Genomic DNA, 13,245 nt, shown 5'->3' on the forward strand with positions numbered 1-13,245 from the left:
CCCACCCAAAAATGTTACTGCCTGTTCCACCTTTGTCCTGTCGTGAGCTGTAAGGCCTTATCTGGTTCCTCAAAAATGGGGTCTGCTTCTGTGTGGCTGCAAGAATCTCATAACTAGAAAGCAACTGCTTTCTCTTCCCATTCTCAGGACGGACTTCTCCTCCTGGCTGTGTGCTGTTATTTATTACGTGTTTTGAGGAGTATGGTAGCTTCTTTGGCTCTTGATCCCTGTATGCATAGAAACTTCTGCTACGTGTTGACAGTTGAACGAGCTCCTTTCCAGTAAGCCAGAGTATAATTTAAATGGGAAGTTATTATAGTCAGACCAGGGCCAAAATTACCACTCTTGTTAATGTAATTAATAGAGCAAAGTTTTATATAGCTCCACCCTGTACATGGCAGAGAGCTCTAAAGATGAAATGGTTTGCAAGAAGAAGAGCACAATGATTCTTAAACCAGATCAATAACTGGATCAGAAGCTTTAAGGTCAACTCCAGGAGTTGAAAGCAACATTTAGAGTAAAGCTTCTATGCTGTGTGTACTCTGTTAGTGATTCAGAAGTGTCATGTGGGTCAGAAGTCTAGATCCATACATGTGAGTCTGTCTTTCACAGCCAGCTCCAGAAATGGCTTTTCTGGAGAAGAGATGCAGCAGTCTCCTACAATGATATAGTTGTTCCTCACTTTTCTGTGATGAAACCAGCATCCTTTGCTTTTCTTTCCTGTTTGAAGCATGCAGTGTGACTGCTGAGGTATGTTTAAAGCAATAAACCCAAGCTGATTATAAAATAATGGTGACCTAGGCATTTAGTACTGTGCAGCTGCTGTATGCATATCCCCATCCTGCAGCCCGCAGTCAGCATGTTGCAGAGCAACCCGACTTGATTAGGACTTCTCTCATGAACTTTTCAGCTTGCTTCTCAATAGGTGTAAGAAATATGTGAAACATTTTAATTAGGGAAAATAGCTCAGTAAGAGGAAAAAATGTTCCGTAAGGGTTGGGGTTTTTTGTATGATTTGAAAATACACTGTAGTATCTCAGACTCGAGACACTACAATTCAAGGGACATTTTCATAAAACTTAGTTAAAAAAAGAGTTCAATTCAACTTTAAGATTCCCAAAACTGCAGCTAAAGCCTCCATGAGTTTCTGAACACGCTTTTTTTCTGTCAGAATCTGTTATACTAGCAGCAGTAACCATTTCAATTTCCAGAGGACTTAAAATTACGTACATAAATGAAGGAGACCATCCTAGTATTACTGCTTAATCTGAGAAGAATATTTAAATGAAAGGAAGCACCATGGGCAGTGATAGTCTCTCTGATTTCCAAATATTAATAGTACTGAACTTGAATTAACATTTTAAACATGGATATAATTAGGCACTGGTTAGTTAGCTGCATTACTTTTAACTGGAGAATGCTGCTTTTTAACTGCAACCCAGACACTAGATGTGAAGATGAGTATTACTGCAAAAATAGAAAGTCCAAAGTCACACTAGCATTGAGAAAAGGAAGAAGAAAAGAACATTTCTGCTACAGAGATTTTCACAAGAAGAATAAAAACCATTCTAGCTGAAGAAAAGTAGAGACTGTTTTGGGTGATAATATTCATATTGAGTGAGAAAAGCTGGGATAGATCAACTTTTGGCTGTAAGAGGAAGAAGAGGCAATATGAAGATTTTAGTAAGTTAAATATGAGTAATATAGGTAATATAAGAAAATATGCAGTAAATAGAAGTACAAGATCAAAGTAGTGAAGGGAGTTCAATGATCATGTATCAGCAGTCTTGTTTGTTTTGCTTATAGAAACATCCATCTAAGGATGGTGGTACAGGTGGCTGTGAAGAAATTGAGAGATTATTTTTTTTCTGTAACTTTGCCAGGGAAATTACAGCAATGGTCAAATGCTAGGAGGAACAAAAGGTTGATTCAAAGTAGTTTGCATAAACAAGACTATAGATTGATTGGGGTGGAAATATCTGCACATTAGTGCCAGCAGATAAAACAATGTTTAAAGAAGAAAGAATCAAAGAAGGTTGTCTGTGAGAAATCCTTATTTATGGAAAAAAAATTTGAATATGTCTAGAGGCAATAAGATGAGGGAAGAAGGACTAGTTCATAAGAGGACCAAGGGACAAGGTAATCCTAAATCTCACTGCTATTTGATACAAAATAAACCAAATCCTTCCCCAGTAGTCTTTTTAATGTATTCCTCGCTCAGAAACTATAAGCCAAGTTACAGAATTACAGGATGGATGAGGTTGGAAGTGACCTCTAGAGTTCATCAAGTCCAACCCCCTGCTAAGGCAGGTTCTCCCAGAGCAGGCTGCACAGAGTCACATCCAGGTGGGTTTTAAATGTCTCCAGAAAAAGGACCCCACGGCCTCTCTGGGCAGCTTGTGCCAGGCTTTGGTCACTCTCAGAGTAAAGTTTTTCCTTGTATTCAGGTGGAAGCCCCCGTGTTTCAATCTGTGCCCATTGCCCCTTGTCCTGTCACTGGACACCACTGAAAAAAGCTCGTCCTGTCCCCCTGACAACTGCCCTTAAGACATTTGTAGACATTGATAAGATCTGCTGTGTCTTCTCCAGTCTAAAGAGCCTGAGAGAGCTGGGCCTTTCCTCATTACACCTTAAAATAGCTTTATTCGAGGATATAATGGTGCTCTGTCTTGATAAAAAAAATTAAAGATCTACAATTTGAGTACTTTTTTAGTGTAGTCATTAGAATAATGTATGAACAGTGCAAATTTTATGTTTATTTTCAGTAGAATTGGAGTGCTTGCTCTCAAACATATGCATTGTGTATGTCCCAAACAGAAGTCTGTGTGAGATCAGAACCCTGGAGAGGTGGGATTTATTTCATACTTTGAAAAAAATCAAATTAATTTCAACTACTTCTAAGCTAGAGAAATAAAGCCTGTGCCAAGTTACTTCAAACTAAGGGCAAATTAAAAAGCAAACCAAAGGATCTTACTTTTTTCCTAATTAAAATTTTAAAAAGTAATTCAATTCAGACCAACAATGTTTATGGTGCAGTAAGTACAGAATTTATACCAGTGGCTAAATCGTGCATGAAGCCTTTATAAAGCTGTATTATCACTGAAGTCCTACATTAAGGATAAAAGTAGTTCGTTCTCCCATTTTTAGCCTTGTGCCTAGAGCATGTTTCACACAAAAACCATATAGTTTCCTTTAAAAGCTGTCTTTGATTACTAAATAGTTTTGCTTAGAAACTGTACCTTTACCCTTAAAGTTTGCAGAGGCAAAGCTTTTAACACGGTGATAAATGTTCTCCTGTACTTCATCCAGTGCTTGCAGATAAGAAAAAGTTAAAGGTTTTGGCTTTTAAAAGAGGATGGGTAACCAGAACTGCAATTTGCATTTGCAAATCCACATGATTTTTACTGTTAAATTAAGCCCAACAGTTTATTTCAGTTGCCGGGGAGTGGTGGAGCTGAACAGAGGTATTAAATTGAATTACAGGAGGTATAAGCTACCCTTAAGGGAGGCACACAGCAGGGAGGACCACTTGCTGCACAGAACTGTCAGGGAAATCTCAGAAAACAGGCAAGTCTGGGAATACTAGTGGTGGTTGGACAAGCAATAGATGACAAGTTATATGAGTATTTGCAAGAGATGAGTGTAAAATTTGTCACTGCACGTGTGGTATATATAGGCATATTTCAAATAAGGCGGTTGCAATTCCTTAGTTCTCACAACTAGAACTTTGCTCTTGTGGTTACATCATCCGTAATTCTGAAGCATTACATCCCTTCTATGGACCGTTGCCTCCTAAAGCATGTAAGCCCTTTTCACAAATTTCATCTTACTGGTTTTTATGCATTCTTAGATTTTTCAATTTTGTATATAAAACTTTTGTGTGGTTGTCAGTCCACAGAAGATCCTGTGCTAGAGTGCAAAGTGTAACCTGACCTTGAGCACCTTCCAAAAAGCAAAAGCTGAGTGTCAAGCCTACAGACACCCAGGGTGGGAAGGAGAACAGATCCTAATGGGATATCCCCAGTAGAAGCGCAACAATTCCTTACCTTGAAGAATCATCTCCAATGCTATGTATCTTCTCAGGGGTGGGTGGAGGAGGAGGTGAAGGCTGCTGGGCCTGCCATGGGCATAGTAACTACTCCAGAGGTTTTTCAGGGAGGCCATTGGGAAATACAGGAACCACCCCTCCAGTCCCCAGAGGATTTTGCAGTGTACCTGCTGTGCACTGAAGTTAGAATTTATTACACTTTTTGCAAAAACAACTAGTTCTAAATCACGCATAATCCCCTGCAGAAAAGACACATTCTTAAGTATGGAGAACAAAGGCCAGGAGACAGCCTGAAGGGAAAAAATGTCCATTTTCTGAAAGTATGTTTTTGGAGGAAGTAAACCCTCCCTCAGCCCATCATTTAAGTGATTTATTTAGTCTTCATGTAGACTAGAATTTTAGACAGTATCTAAACCATCTGCTTATAGAGAAAGTTGTCCTTCATTCATCACCTGACAGAGAGAGCTACCCTGAGGGTTAACTACAGGTTCTGGTACCGTCTGAGAGAAGGGGCAGCAGTTTATGTTGTTTCAGGTTTTATAGCCCTTGGTGCTGTTTGGAAAGCTGTTTTAAATACACTGGTAGGAGTGTACCCAGCCATGTGAGAAACTATGTTGATGCTTACTGCCCTTGCAGCAATGAGTTCCACAGATTTTTCACCACTTACTGTTTGGAAAAGTGTCTTTAGATATGTATACACACACACACACACACATATATATATATAATTACTAGATTTGTGACCTTTCTGTCGCAGTGGAGGCCCCTTTTCTCCTCATATGAAGTAGGGTGAATAGTTCCTGATCTGTTTTCTCCTTGCCATCTATTATTTTGTATACTTTGATCACACTCATTCTTATTCACTTTTTTCTTGTAGACATTCCCAATCCTTTCAATCTCTTTATCATTCTTACTGCACATCTGTCTGATGTATCTTCCTCAGATGGGCTAACCAGAAATGAACAAAGTATACCAGATGAGGCCAAATTATTGATGTACACAACAGGTAAAATCCTGGCCCTGTTGAAGTTGCTGGGAATTCACTGACATCTGAGGGCTGAGTTTTCTTCCAGTGCTGTCACATTTCCTACATTATTCTTCCTTCTATTTTTCATATATTCAACTTCAAAATTTGGCAGCTGAGACTTTAATCTAGAATTCTACTGATTCAGCATCCTTCATTAAATTGTTGTTAGTCCTCAGATTAGCAGCGTAGCTCTGTGGACAGAATTAGTTCCCTCCCCAAAATACTTCGATGAAAAGAATCAAATTTTGTCCCGATTCACATTTTTTACAGAAGCACTCCTGATGTTAGTTTTGAACTGCTGAAACCAAGGGCAGCAGCCCAGACTTTGAAGAAATGCTGTTTGTGTTCGCAGTGACCTTTAGCTGCAAAATCTGCTAAAGTACATTATTTAGTACATGAAAGAAAACAAAATTTTTGCCTGCCCATACACTGTCTGTAATGCAATATGCATAGGAGGCAAAACAAGTCAGAGTTTTTTTTACAGTATCTGCAAAAGAAATCTGTTAACTTCTGTTTCCTCCCCAGAAACATCTAAGAAATGTTCAGATTGTTGCTGGCTAATAAATACGGTAAATGAAACATTAATAAATCACCAGCAATTTAGCCTGACAATAACATGGATTGACCGCATTGATTAAATTGATTATGTTTCATATATTTACAATATGTAGACACAAGCCTAATTTATTTTCTGAAGAGTTCAAGGTAGGTATCACTGGTTTAAAAAAAAAAAGGCAAAGCAAAACAATGGAGTAATGTTTGTGGTTGCTATCTTCAATAATCTAATGCTGACAGAGAGCAGTATTTTATTTAGTAATTAACAGTGTAAAGGGGAGAGAAGCTGTCATGTTGGTTCTTAAGCTGGGGAATGTGATGAAAGATGATATCTGCGATCTCATCCTTTCCACTTGTTTAGGATTGTCAGGATGAGAAATGTCAGCATTATGAAAGCTCAGCTCTGCTCTTGATATGATAAAACCCTTCAAAAGCCAGTCTTTCTCTCCCTCTCCCCCCTCCTTTCTCCCGCTTCCTCTCGCACTTGCTTTTTTATTTATCCTGTTTTGTTAGATGGCAGAAATATAATTCTTTTCTTTCTTCCTATTATAAGCCACCATTTTTGTTTTATTATATGTTTCACAACCCCTAATGCCCCACTGAAAATTACCTTGTTAAATGACAGTGTTTCAAAGCCATGAATCCTTTCCACCATTCCCTCAGAGGTTTGAAACAGTCAACAGACTGTAAAGAATAAATAATAAAAAAGTATTGATTATTTTGATGACTGTGAGATTCAATTAAGTATTAATTTTGCCCTCCAGTGGACCTATCAAGGTATTCAAAAGGGAGGATTCAGCTCAGCTAAATGCGTGCTGAGTGCTTCAGCCTTAAATAGGGAGAAAATGTGTTTACCTACAGTATTTGAAGAGGAGTGCATTGATGCACAGAGTCCAATATTTAAGTGCTGTGCAAATTAAGCCCTGGTGACAGTGACATTGTTTTCGGCAATATGAGTATTGACTAAAGAAGTGCATTTGATGACAGCTTAAACTATTTGTATTGATTAACATTTTCATAGATTATCATGTGTCATATCAAATTCACTTTTCAGACATGAATACATTAAAAAACCCATAGGCAAACATCGACCAATGTGAGGACGGGACAGAGGGAACATGCTAACCAACCTACTTGCTCGCTGGTCACCTGTTCTCTGCATAAGAACCATTTAGGCATGAACTTTGCAATAAATAGCTGCCAGAGAGCGCAACAAGGTCACTTGTTCCTTTCCTTTTTTTTTTTTAGTTTTTTTTTTCCACTCTGGTTTCCGTGCTGTCATGATATTATGCCTATTAGTTTGCAAACGGAATAATAGAGTGTGCTTGGAAATAATGCCTGACCCCAAATGTCCTCAATGAGCAGAAGATAAAGCAGATCCAAATCAACAAGAAAAAATTTAGATGTGTATATATATGCGTAATGTTTTACGGGGGACATAATGTTGCAAACACAAGAATAATTGCAAAGTATATGTGTAAGTACCTTCCCTAATTTTATCTTTTAAAAAATGGTTCTTTGTTTTTTATTTTCAAAAGGAAAATGTGTGTTTGTGTGTGTTTATGGACTTTTGGAGTAGTATCCCAAAGACCGGAATAGTTAGAAGAATCTGTCTCTCTGTTGAATGTATGTAATGGTAATTTGCTGCTGTGTATTTTCATCGAAACACTGGAATGCTAGAAACTGTATTTGATTTTGTTAATGTTGTACAGGTAAGGATGCCTCCTTAAATCGCTGTGAAGTGCTCACAGGGCTCCTCTTCTGTGGCGTTGGAGCATACAGGAATTTCTTTTCTTGCTACGTTAAGGACAGGGTGAGATGTAAAAACATACACAAAGAAAAAGCACATCCCACAATTAAAGCTGTGTTGGTTATGTTGCTTTCATAGAAGTTTTTCTCCAAAGCATCCTGAATCTCTCACATGCTAGTTGAGCTTTAATAGGGTGGGGAGTAATGGAAAACTCATTGGATCTGTAATAGCTCTTCACTTGACTGCAGCCAGCAATAACAGCAGGAGCAGCCAGAGATAAGAGAGAGAGAGAGAGAGAGAGAGTGTGTATGTGTATGTGAGAGAGAGAGAGGGAGTGGAAGAGAGAGTATACGCACACCAAAGCTGCCACTTTTTTTTTTCCCCTCACTCTTTTCCCCCCCCCCCATCCTAGGATCCAATGATAGCTGGACAAGTCAGTAAGCCCTTGCTGTCACTGCGGAGTGAAATGAATGCAGAGTTGAGAGGTGAGGACAAGGCAGCTACTTCAGACAACGAGCTGAATGAGCCCCTGCTTGCGCCTGTGGAATCAAATGACAGCGAGGACACTCCCAGCAAGCTCTTCGGTAAGTCTGTCTAGGTATTTCATTTCACTGCTACCATGTTGTCCGGAAGAGCAATCTCCCCACCCCCACCCCCTTCTTTTTTCCTTTTTTTTTTTTTTTTTTTTTTTTTTGTTCACTCAATTTTCTTCTAAGTACGAAGGGGTAGCTTGGAGCATGCAGGCGTACAGCCCTCTGCTCCCATTGCAACTGGTTTCCAGAATGACAGCATCAGTCCTGAAAACTTTTGTCAGCAATGAACTTATTTTGTGCAAGTTGAAGGCATTTTACGTTTTCCTTTGATCCGTGGTCCCTGATGTAAAAAAAAAAATAGAGGGGGGGATCATTTTCTTGGAGTAGTTTGTTAACATTTATTGTGTTAGCTGCTCATGTGTCTCTCATGCTACCAGTTTTTTCTAAGGCTGGATTGAACTGAAAAGTTACCATTTTATATGGTAAAGATAAAGCTGGCTGAAAAGAGCAGAAACATTCCCATATAACACACTCTGTACTGAGGCTATCAAGGCTACTGCACATGGAGCTAATGTTTTTGGAATTTAAATTAGAAATTAAATATTTCTTCTAAAGCCTGTGCAAAGATAAATTACCTTTTGAATTTTTATTTATTTTTAATAGTCTAAATTGTGCCAGATAAGTGTAACCTTTCACAATCAAAACAAAATTGGCAAGAGTGGCACTCCAGCACAGACATCTGTCATTCAAACAGATGACACCCTGTAAGCCAACTCAAGCAACTCTGATCTCTAATCAGAAAAGGGAGTAGAGCTGTTGAGGTGCGTGCCTGAGTGATAGATGTTGATAGATGTCTGAGCTGGAGCAACACTGTATGGTACATAGTGACATTTTGGGTTTAGAGGAAGTGCTCTCCTGCAGGAGTTCCTTTTAATTATTTCCATTTGTGACTTTGAGACAAACGTTAATAGAAATGGAGCATTTCCTTATTTTACATGATCCTATAGGTGGAAGTTGAAAGGAAAAAGATCTTGTTTAAAGGTAATGCCACTTTAAGGGTGAAAGCCCATTTTCTAAGATTCAAGTTTTGATTTCATAATCTGTAAGAAAATCTGTAGCAGTGTTTAGATTTCAGTATTCCAGCTACAGTAAAAGCTGCAAGATTTTTTTTTTAAACAAAAGAATACATTCAGTTTTCTGTTAAAGTGTTCTTTACCCCTTACTAAAAGATACAGATAAAAAACACAAAATGTTTTACTAAACAACTTCACTACAGATATGGCAAAATAATAATAATTTTAAAATCCTAAAATTTAATTTCTGGGTTACAGGAATGACCATGACTGAATATCACATCCATTTTTAAGCACCCTTTTAGTAATCTTTGTTTCCATGGAAAGCATAATTTCCATTAGCAGTTTGAATGTTCAAAAAGCATACAATAATTGTTTTAGTCCATTTCATCCAGGAAAAAATTATGTCTAAAATTCAGAGGGCTGTTAGCTGTCCAGAGCAGTATAAATATCTTCAGCTGTGTTTATGTATTTTATTTGCTTAAATGTTTAGGGTACATCTATTAAGTGTAGCAAGGTATATACAAAACAAAAATCAGACTTTTAATTTGAGGCTAGTGAAATGTCTGTTTTTAGATCAGGTTTGTAATAAAATGCAGGATATTTTTTGAGCCATTGTCATTTGGATGCTCTACAGTGATAGTGAAATATACACAGACACTTTCATTAGAGTTGCTGTGTGGGATATAGAAATGATGTGCAACAATATCTTGTCTCTTTCTGAACTGCAAATATGATTTATGTCCCTAAAAGCACTAATGAGAAAGCTACAGATTAATATATTGTGCTCTTTCTGTTGGTGAATGTCAGATGTTTGCTAGCCTTGTTCTTACACTGCTAAAAAGATGTTCCCAAGTAAACGAAAGTAGGTAAAATAGTTCAACTGCCTCAGTATGAACTTATGTACCATTTATCGAGGTTCTGTTACAGTAATGACCGATGCTACAGATCTTCTAGCAGCAGCCCTTGTCAGTTAATTTTAGAAACTTTGAGAACATAAAGGACAGTGAGGCTATTTTGATACAAACTGAGCAAATTTAAAGATTATCAGCCTTTATGCCACGGATGTGTCCTGTAAGATAGGTTTGCAGTAAACATTTAAAACAAGTGTAGTTTTGTTTAAAGCTTTGATACATAAATTTGGACCATTATTTTATAGCTGTTTCTCTTTGTTTAATGTTATGAATAGCATGTTAGGAATGCATACTTTGGGCCTTTCTTTGCAGTCTCTGAACTTAAATTATTTGTTGATTTATTGACCTGAGATGGCATAAAGATTGACAGTTTTCTCCTCCAAGTTTGTTTCATGTGATCTGAGATAAAAAAATTCTTTTTACAATATAGCATTTGATACATGCTGTGTTAAAATTTGCCCAAAATCTGTTAAGCAGGAGAGGGAGGAGCATTTTAAAAAGTCAAGGGGAGGAGACAGGTCCATAGAGAACAAAGTTTTTCTACAGTGCTACTTTCATGTTTTTGAAAAAAATGTGAAAATCATGTACTGATTTAGTTGGAACGAATGGCCAGCATTTGAGTCTTGTTGATGTTAGCAGTATTTCATGAGTCTTATTTTCATATAGATGAACATGGCTGAAAGATTAGATGCAAGGAGCTTTCTTCTTTCTCACCGGACACATTCTGCTTAGCTGCTTTTGATGGATGGGTTTATTTCTGCAAGGACCTGCATTACTCACCTGTATCTTTTCCTAAAATCCACTTCAAACTTCCTTGTTTCAGTATTTAACTGCATACCATAGAAACAGTGGGTATTTTTTTTTTTTTGTTTTGGTAGCAGATAGCACAATTAATCATAAAAATGGCATCTCTTCAACAATAGTCCCTGCTGCAGGTGAGGAAAGGGCAGGAGTGCAATTAATTGTACTTAGTTTTTACTTACGAAGATACACAGTAAACTTTCGTTTCTGTTATAGGTGCTTTGCTATCAGTGACAAAGCAGATGAACACTGTAGCTCCTTGGGTCTCGGAAATACCAGCATAAACTGGGATAAGTTTCTGATGATCTGAAATAGCTCCCACCTGAAACTGGTGCACAGGTGTCTGGGAAGATGCACTTTGTCACTGCCGTGCAGTTGTTACCTGTGAGTGATGACAGGAGCAGCTGTGATTAGAGGGGTTGTGCTTGCTTGTTGTTTGCTTGCTTGCTTTCTCTTGGTGATGGTGGTGGCTGGGTTTTTTTGCTGGATTTTTTGTTTGTTTTCTAAAGAAAAGGCTGTCCTACTGTAGTCTGGGGGGTTGCATCTGTAATACTCTCCTCATGCATTTGTACCACTGCACTTTTCGGAATCTGAGTGCAAAAGACTTTGGATACGGAAATGTTGTCAAACAAGAAGGGAGTTAAAAACAATGGTGAAAAATACTTTCTAAAGTGTAAAATACTGATATCCTGAAACAGATTAGCTCAGAAGTACAATTTTGAAGTGTGGAGTTAGCACAGCTAGTGTTTCAGTTACAGAAATCCCAGTTTTGCTGAGCAGTATAAGGTGAAGTTGCTTTGCAAAACATGTTGTAGAGTGTTATTTACTCTTTAAAATATTTGTGAAGCAGTATCTCCTATTTTAATCATATGATGTAATTAAGAAACAGAGAGACTAAACCTGGCTGTTGACATTCCTGGTGTCATTTTCAGATCAGCTTGCCTCACTCTGCAATATGCTTCAAAATAGTAACCCAGGCCAAATGCCACGGCTTCTACTAGAGAAAGCTTTTGTTAATGCTAAGTAGTAGCTTCACTTGGGTAAACACATTGGGATTAGATACTAAATTATGTAATCATAGTTGCCATTTTATACGATACCTTCAAACAAGTTTAGAGTAAGTTATGACGTATTGGTCTGAAAAAAATCTTAGGAAAAAAAACCCTTCATTTTTAGCTGTGTAGTATTATAACTGTTGAGATTCACAAGTGATATAGACACCAGGGATATTGCATGCATAAAATTCTCAGTACGGTAAAAATCCCAGGAAAGCAGTGACTACTCCAAGCACCAAAAAGCCCTGTGGATGGAGGCTGGCTTTCCTGCAGTTAGATCCAGTCCTTAATTCATCCTTAATTGAAAGTAGTTTATGGAATGATTAGATGATGGTAAAAAAGCTGGGAATGCTCTTGCATGTACTGCGTTATAAAAAGTTGCTTTTTGAGCTCGAGCCTGTAGTGCTACGCATCAAACTTATTGAAATAAATAAAGCTGTAAGTATATAGTAAGTGCAAGATGAAGGCTGTAATTGTGGAGCACAAGTGTTTCCTATTTAATAATTGCAGGACAAAAAAATTGACTGCTAACCTTTTTTTTTTTTTCTTTTCTTTTTCTGGCAAGGTTTTGTTCCAGTGAAATTAAATCTTAGGTTTGCTGTGCTGGATCTGAAGACTGTGGTTTCATTTGGTTCACTACCAGTTTTTTGCTTTTTTCATAATGCTGTGTATGCTTGAAATACGTCGTGGGGATATGAGAGTTAAAGGAATATGCACACATTTCCATAAACAAGGGTTTATTTCCAAACCCCTGCATTGGCTTTGGGATTTTGTTTTTCTTTCCCATATTGTTACCCATGTTTCAGAACTGCACAGATCTTTCCGTATTAGCATACGCATATATGCTGTAGCGGAACAGGGTCGAAGTTGTTCCCAGCTGATTGTGTTTTGCTAGTAGAACCCTTGTGTTGCTCTTTAAGGAAACATACGTTATCTTTTTTTTCTTGTGTGTGGTTTTTTTTTGTTTTCTTTTTTTTTTTTTTTTAATCAGAGTTGCCTTGATTAGAATTTATGGCACTGGAGTAATTTCGGTTACAAAGGATAAAGGACTAAATTGTCTTTTACCTCTTGAGACAGTGGTCTCTGCAGGTCAGAGCAGAGGTCATTGGCAGGTTGCTGTGAGGAAGCTCACATTATCGTCATTAACAGCATATCTCGCCTGTGGGGGGAAAAAGGCCTTCAGACTAAGAGCTTTCCTTTCATCAATGTATTTAAGGATGATTCTCAGTGTTTTGGTTATATCCTCAAATTTTAAAGGCCTTATAAGATCTCTGCCCATCAGGAACACTTTGATAAGGATTGGTAATTTCAATGAAAGCAAGCAATGTGTGTTTGTCACTCTTGCTGCGTTTTAAAGCTCTAGTGAATATTTTAGTTCTGATAGGGAAGTTCATAGCCCAAATGGTCTCAATATTAAAATCACAGTCTTCTTTTAGATGCAGCAAACATTTGAAATATGTTTAATCTGCTTATAAAGCTTCCCGTTTCT

The 13,245-nt window shown here is 37.8% G+C and overlaps 1 protein-coding gene across 1 annotated transcript in view; it reads left to right on the plus strand.

The window, feature by feature from the left end:
• Positions 1 to 7,706: 7,706 nt before the first annotated feature.
• Positions 7,707 to 13,245, plus strand: part of POU6F2 (POU class 6 homeobox 2) — a 253,430-nt gene continuing 247,891 nt past the window's right edge. The window contains exon 1 of the mRNA XM_013298398.3: positions 7,707 to 7,964. Within this exon, the coding sequence (XP_013153852.1) occupies positions 7,799 to 7,964 (166 nt within the window). The 5' untranslated portion in view covers positions 7,707 to 7,798. The remainder of the gene's footprint in view (positions 7,965 to 13,245) is intronic.

This window comes from Falco peregrinus, chromosome 5 (genome assembly GCF_023634155.1).
Source record: "Falco peregrinus isolate bFalPer1 chromosome 5, bFalPer1.pri, whole genome shotgun sequence".
Lineage (NCBI taxonomy): Eukaryota > Metazoa > Chordata > Aves > Falconiformes > Falconidae > Falco > Falco peregrinus.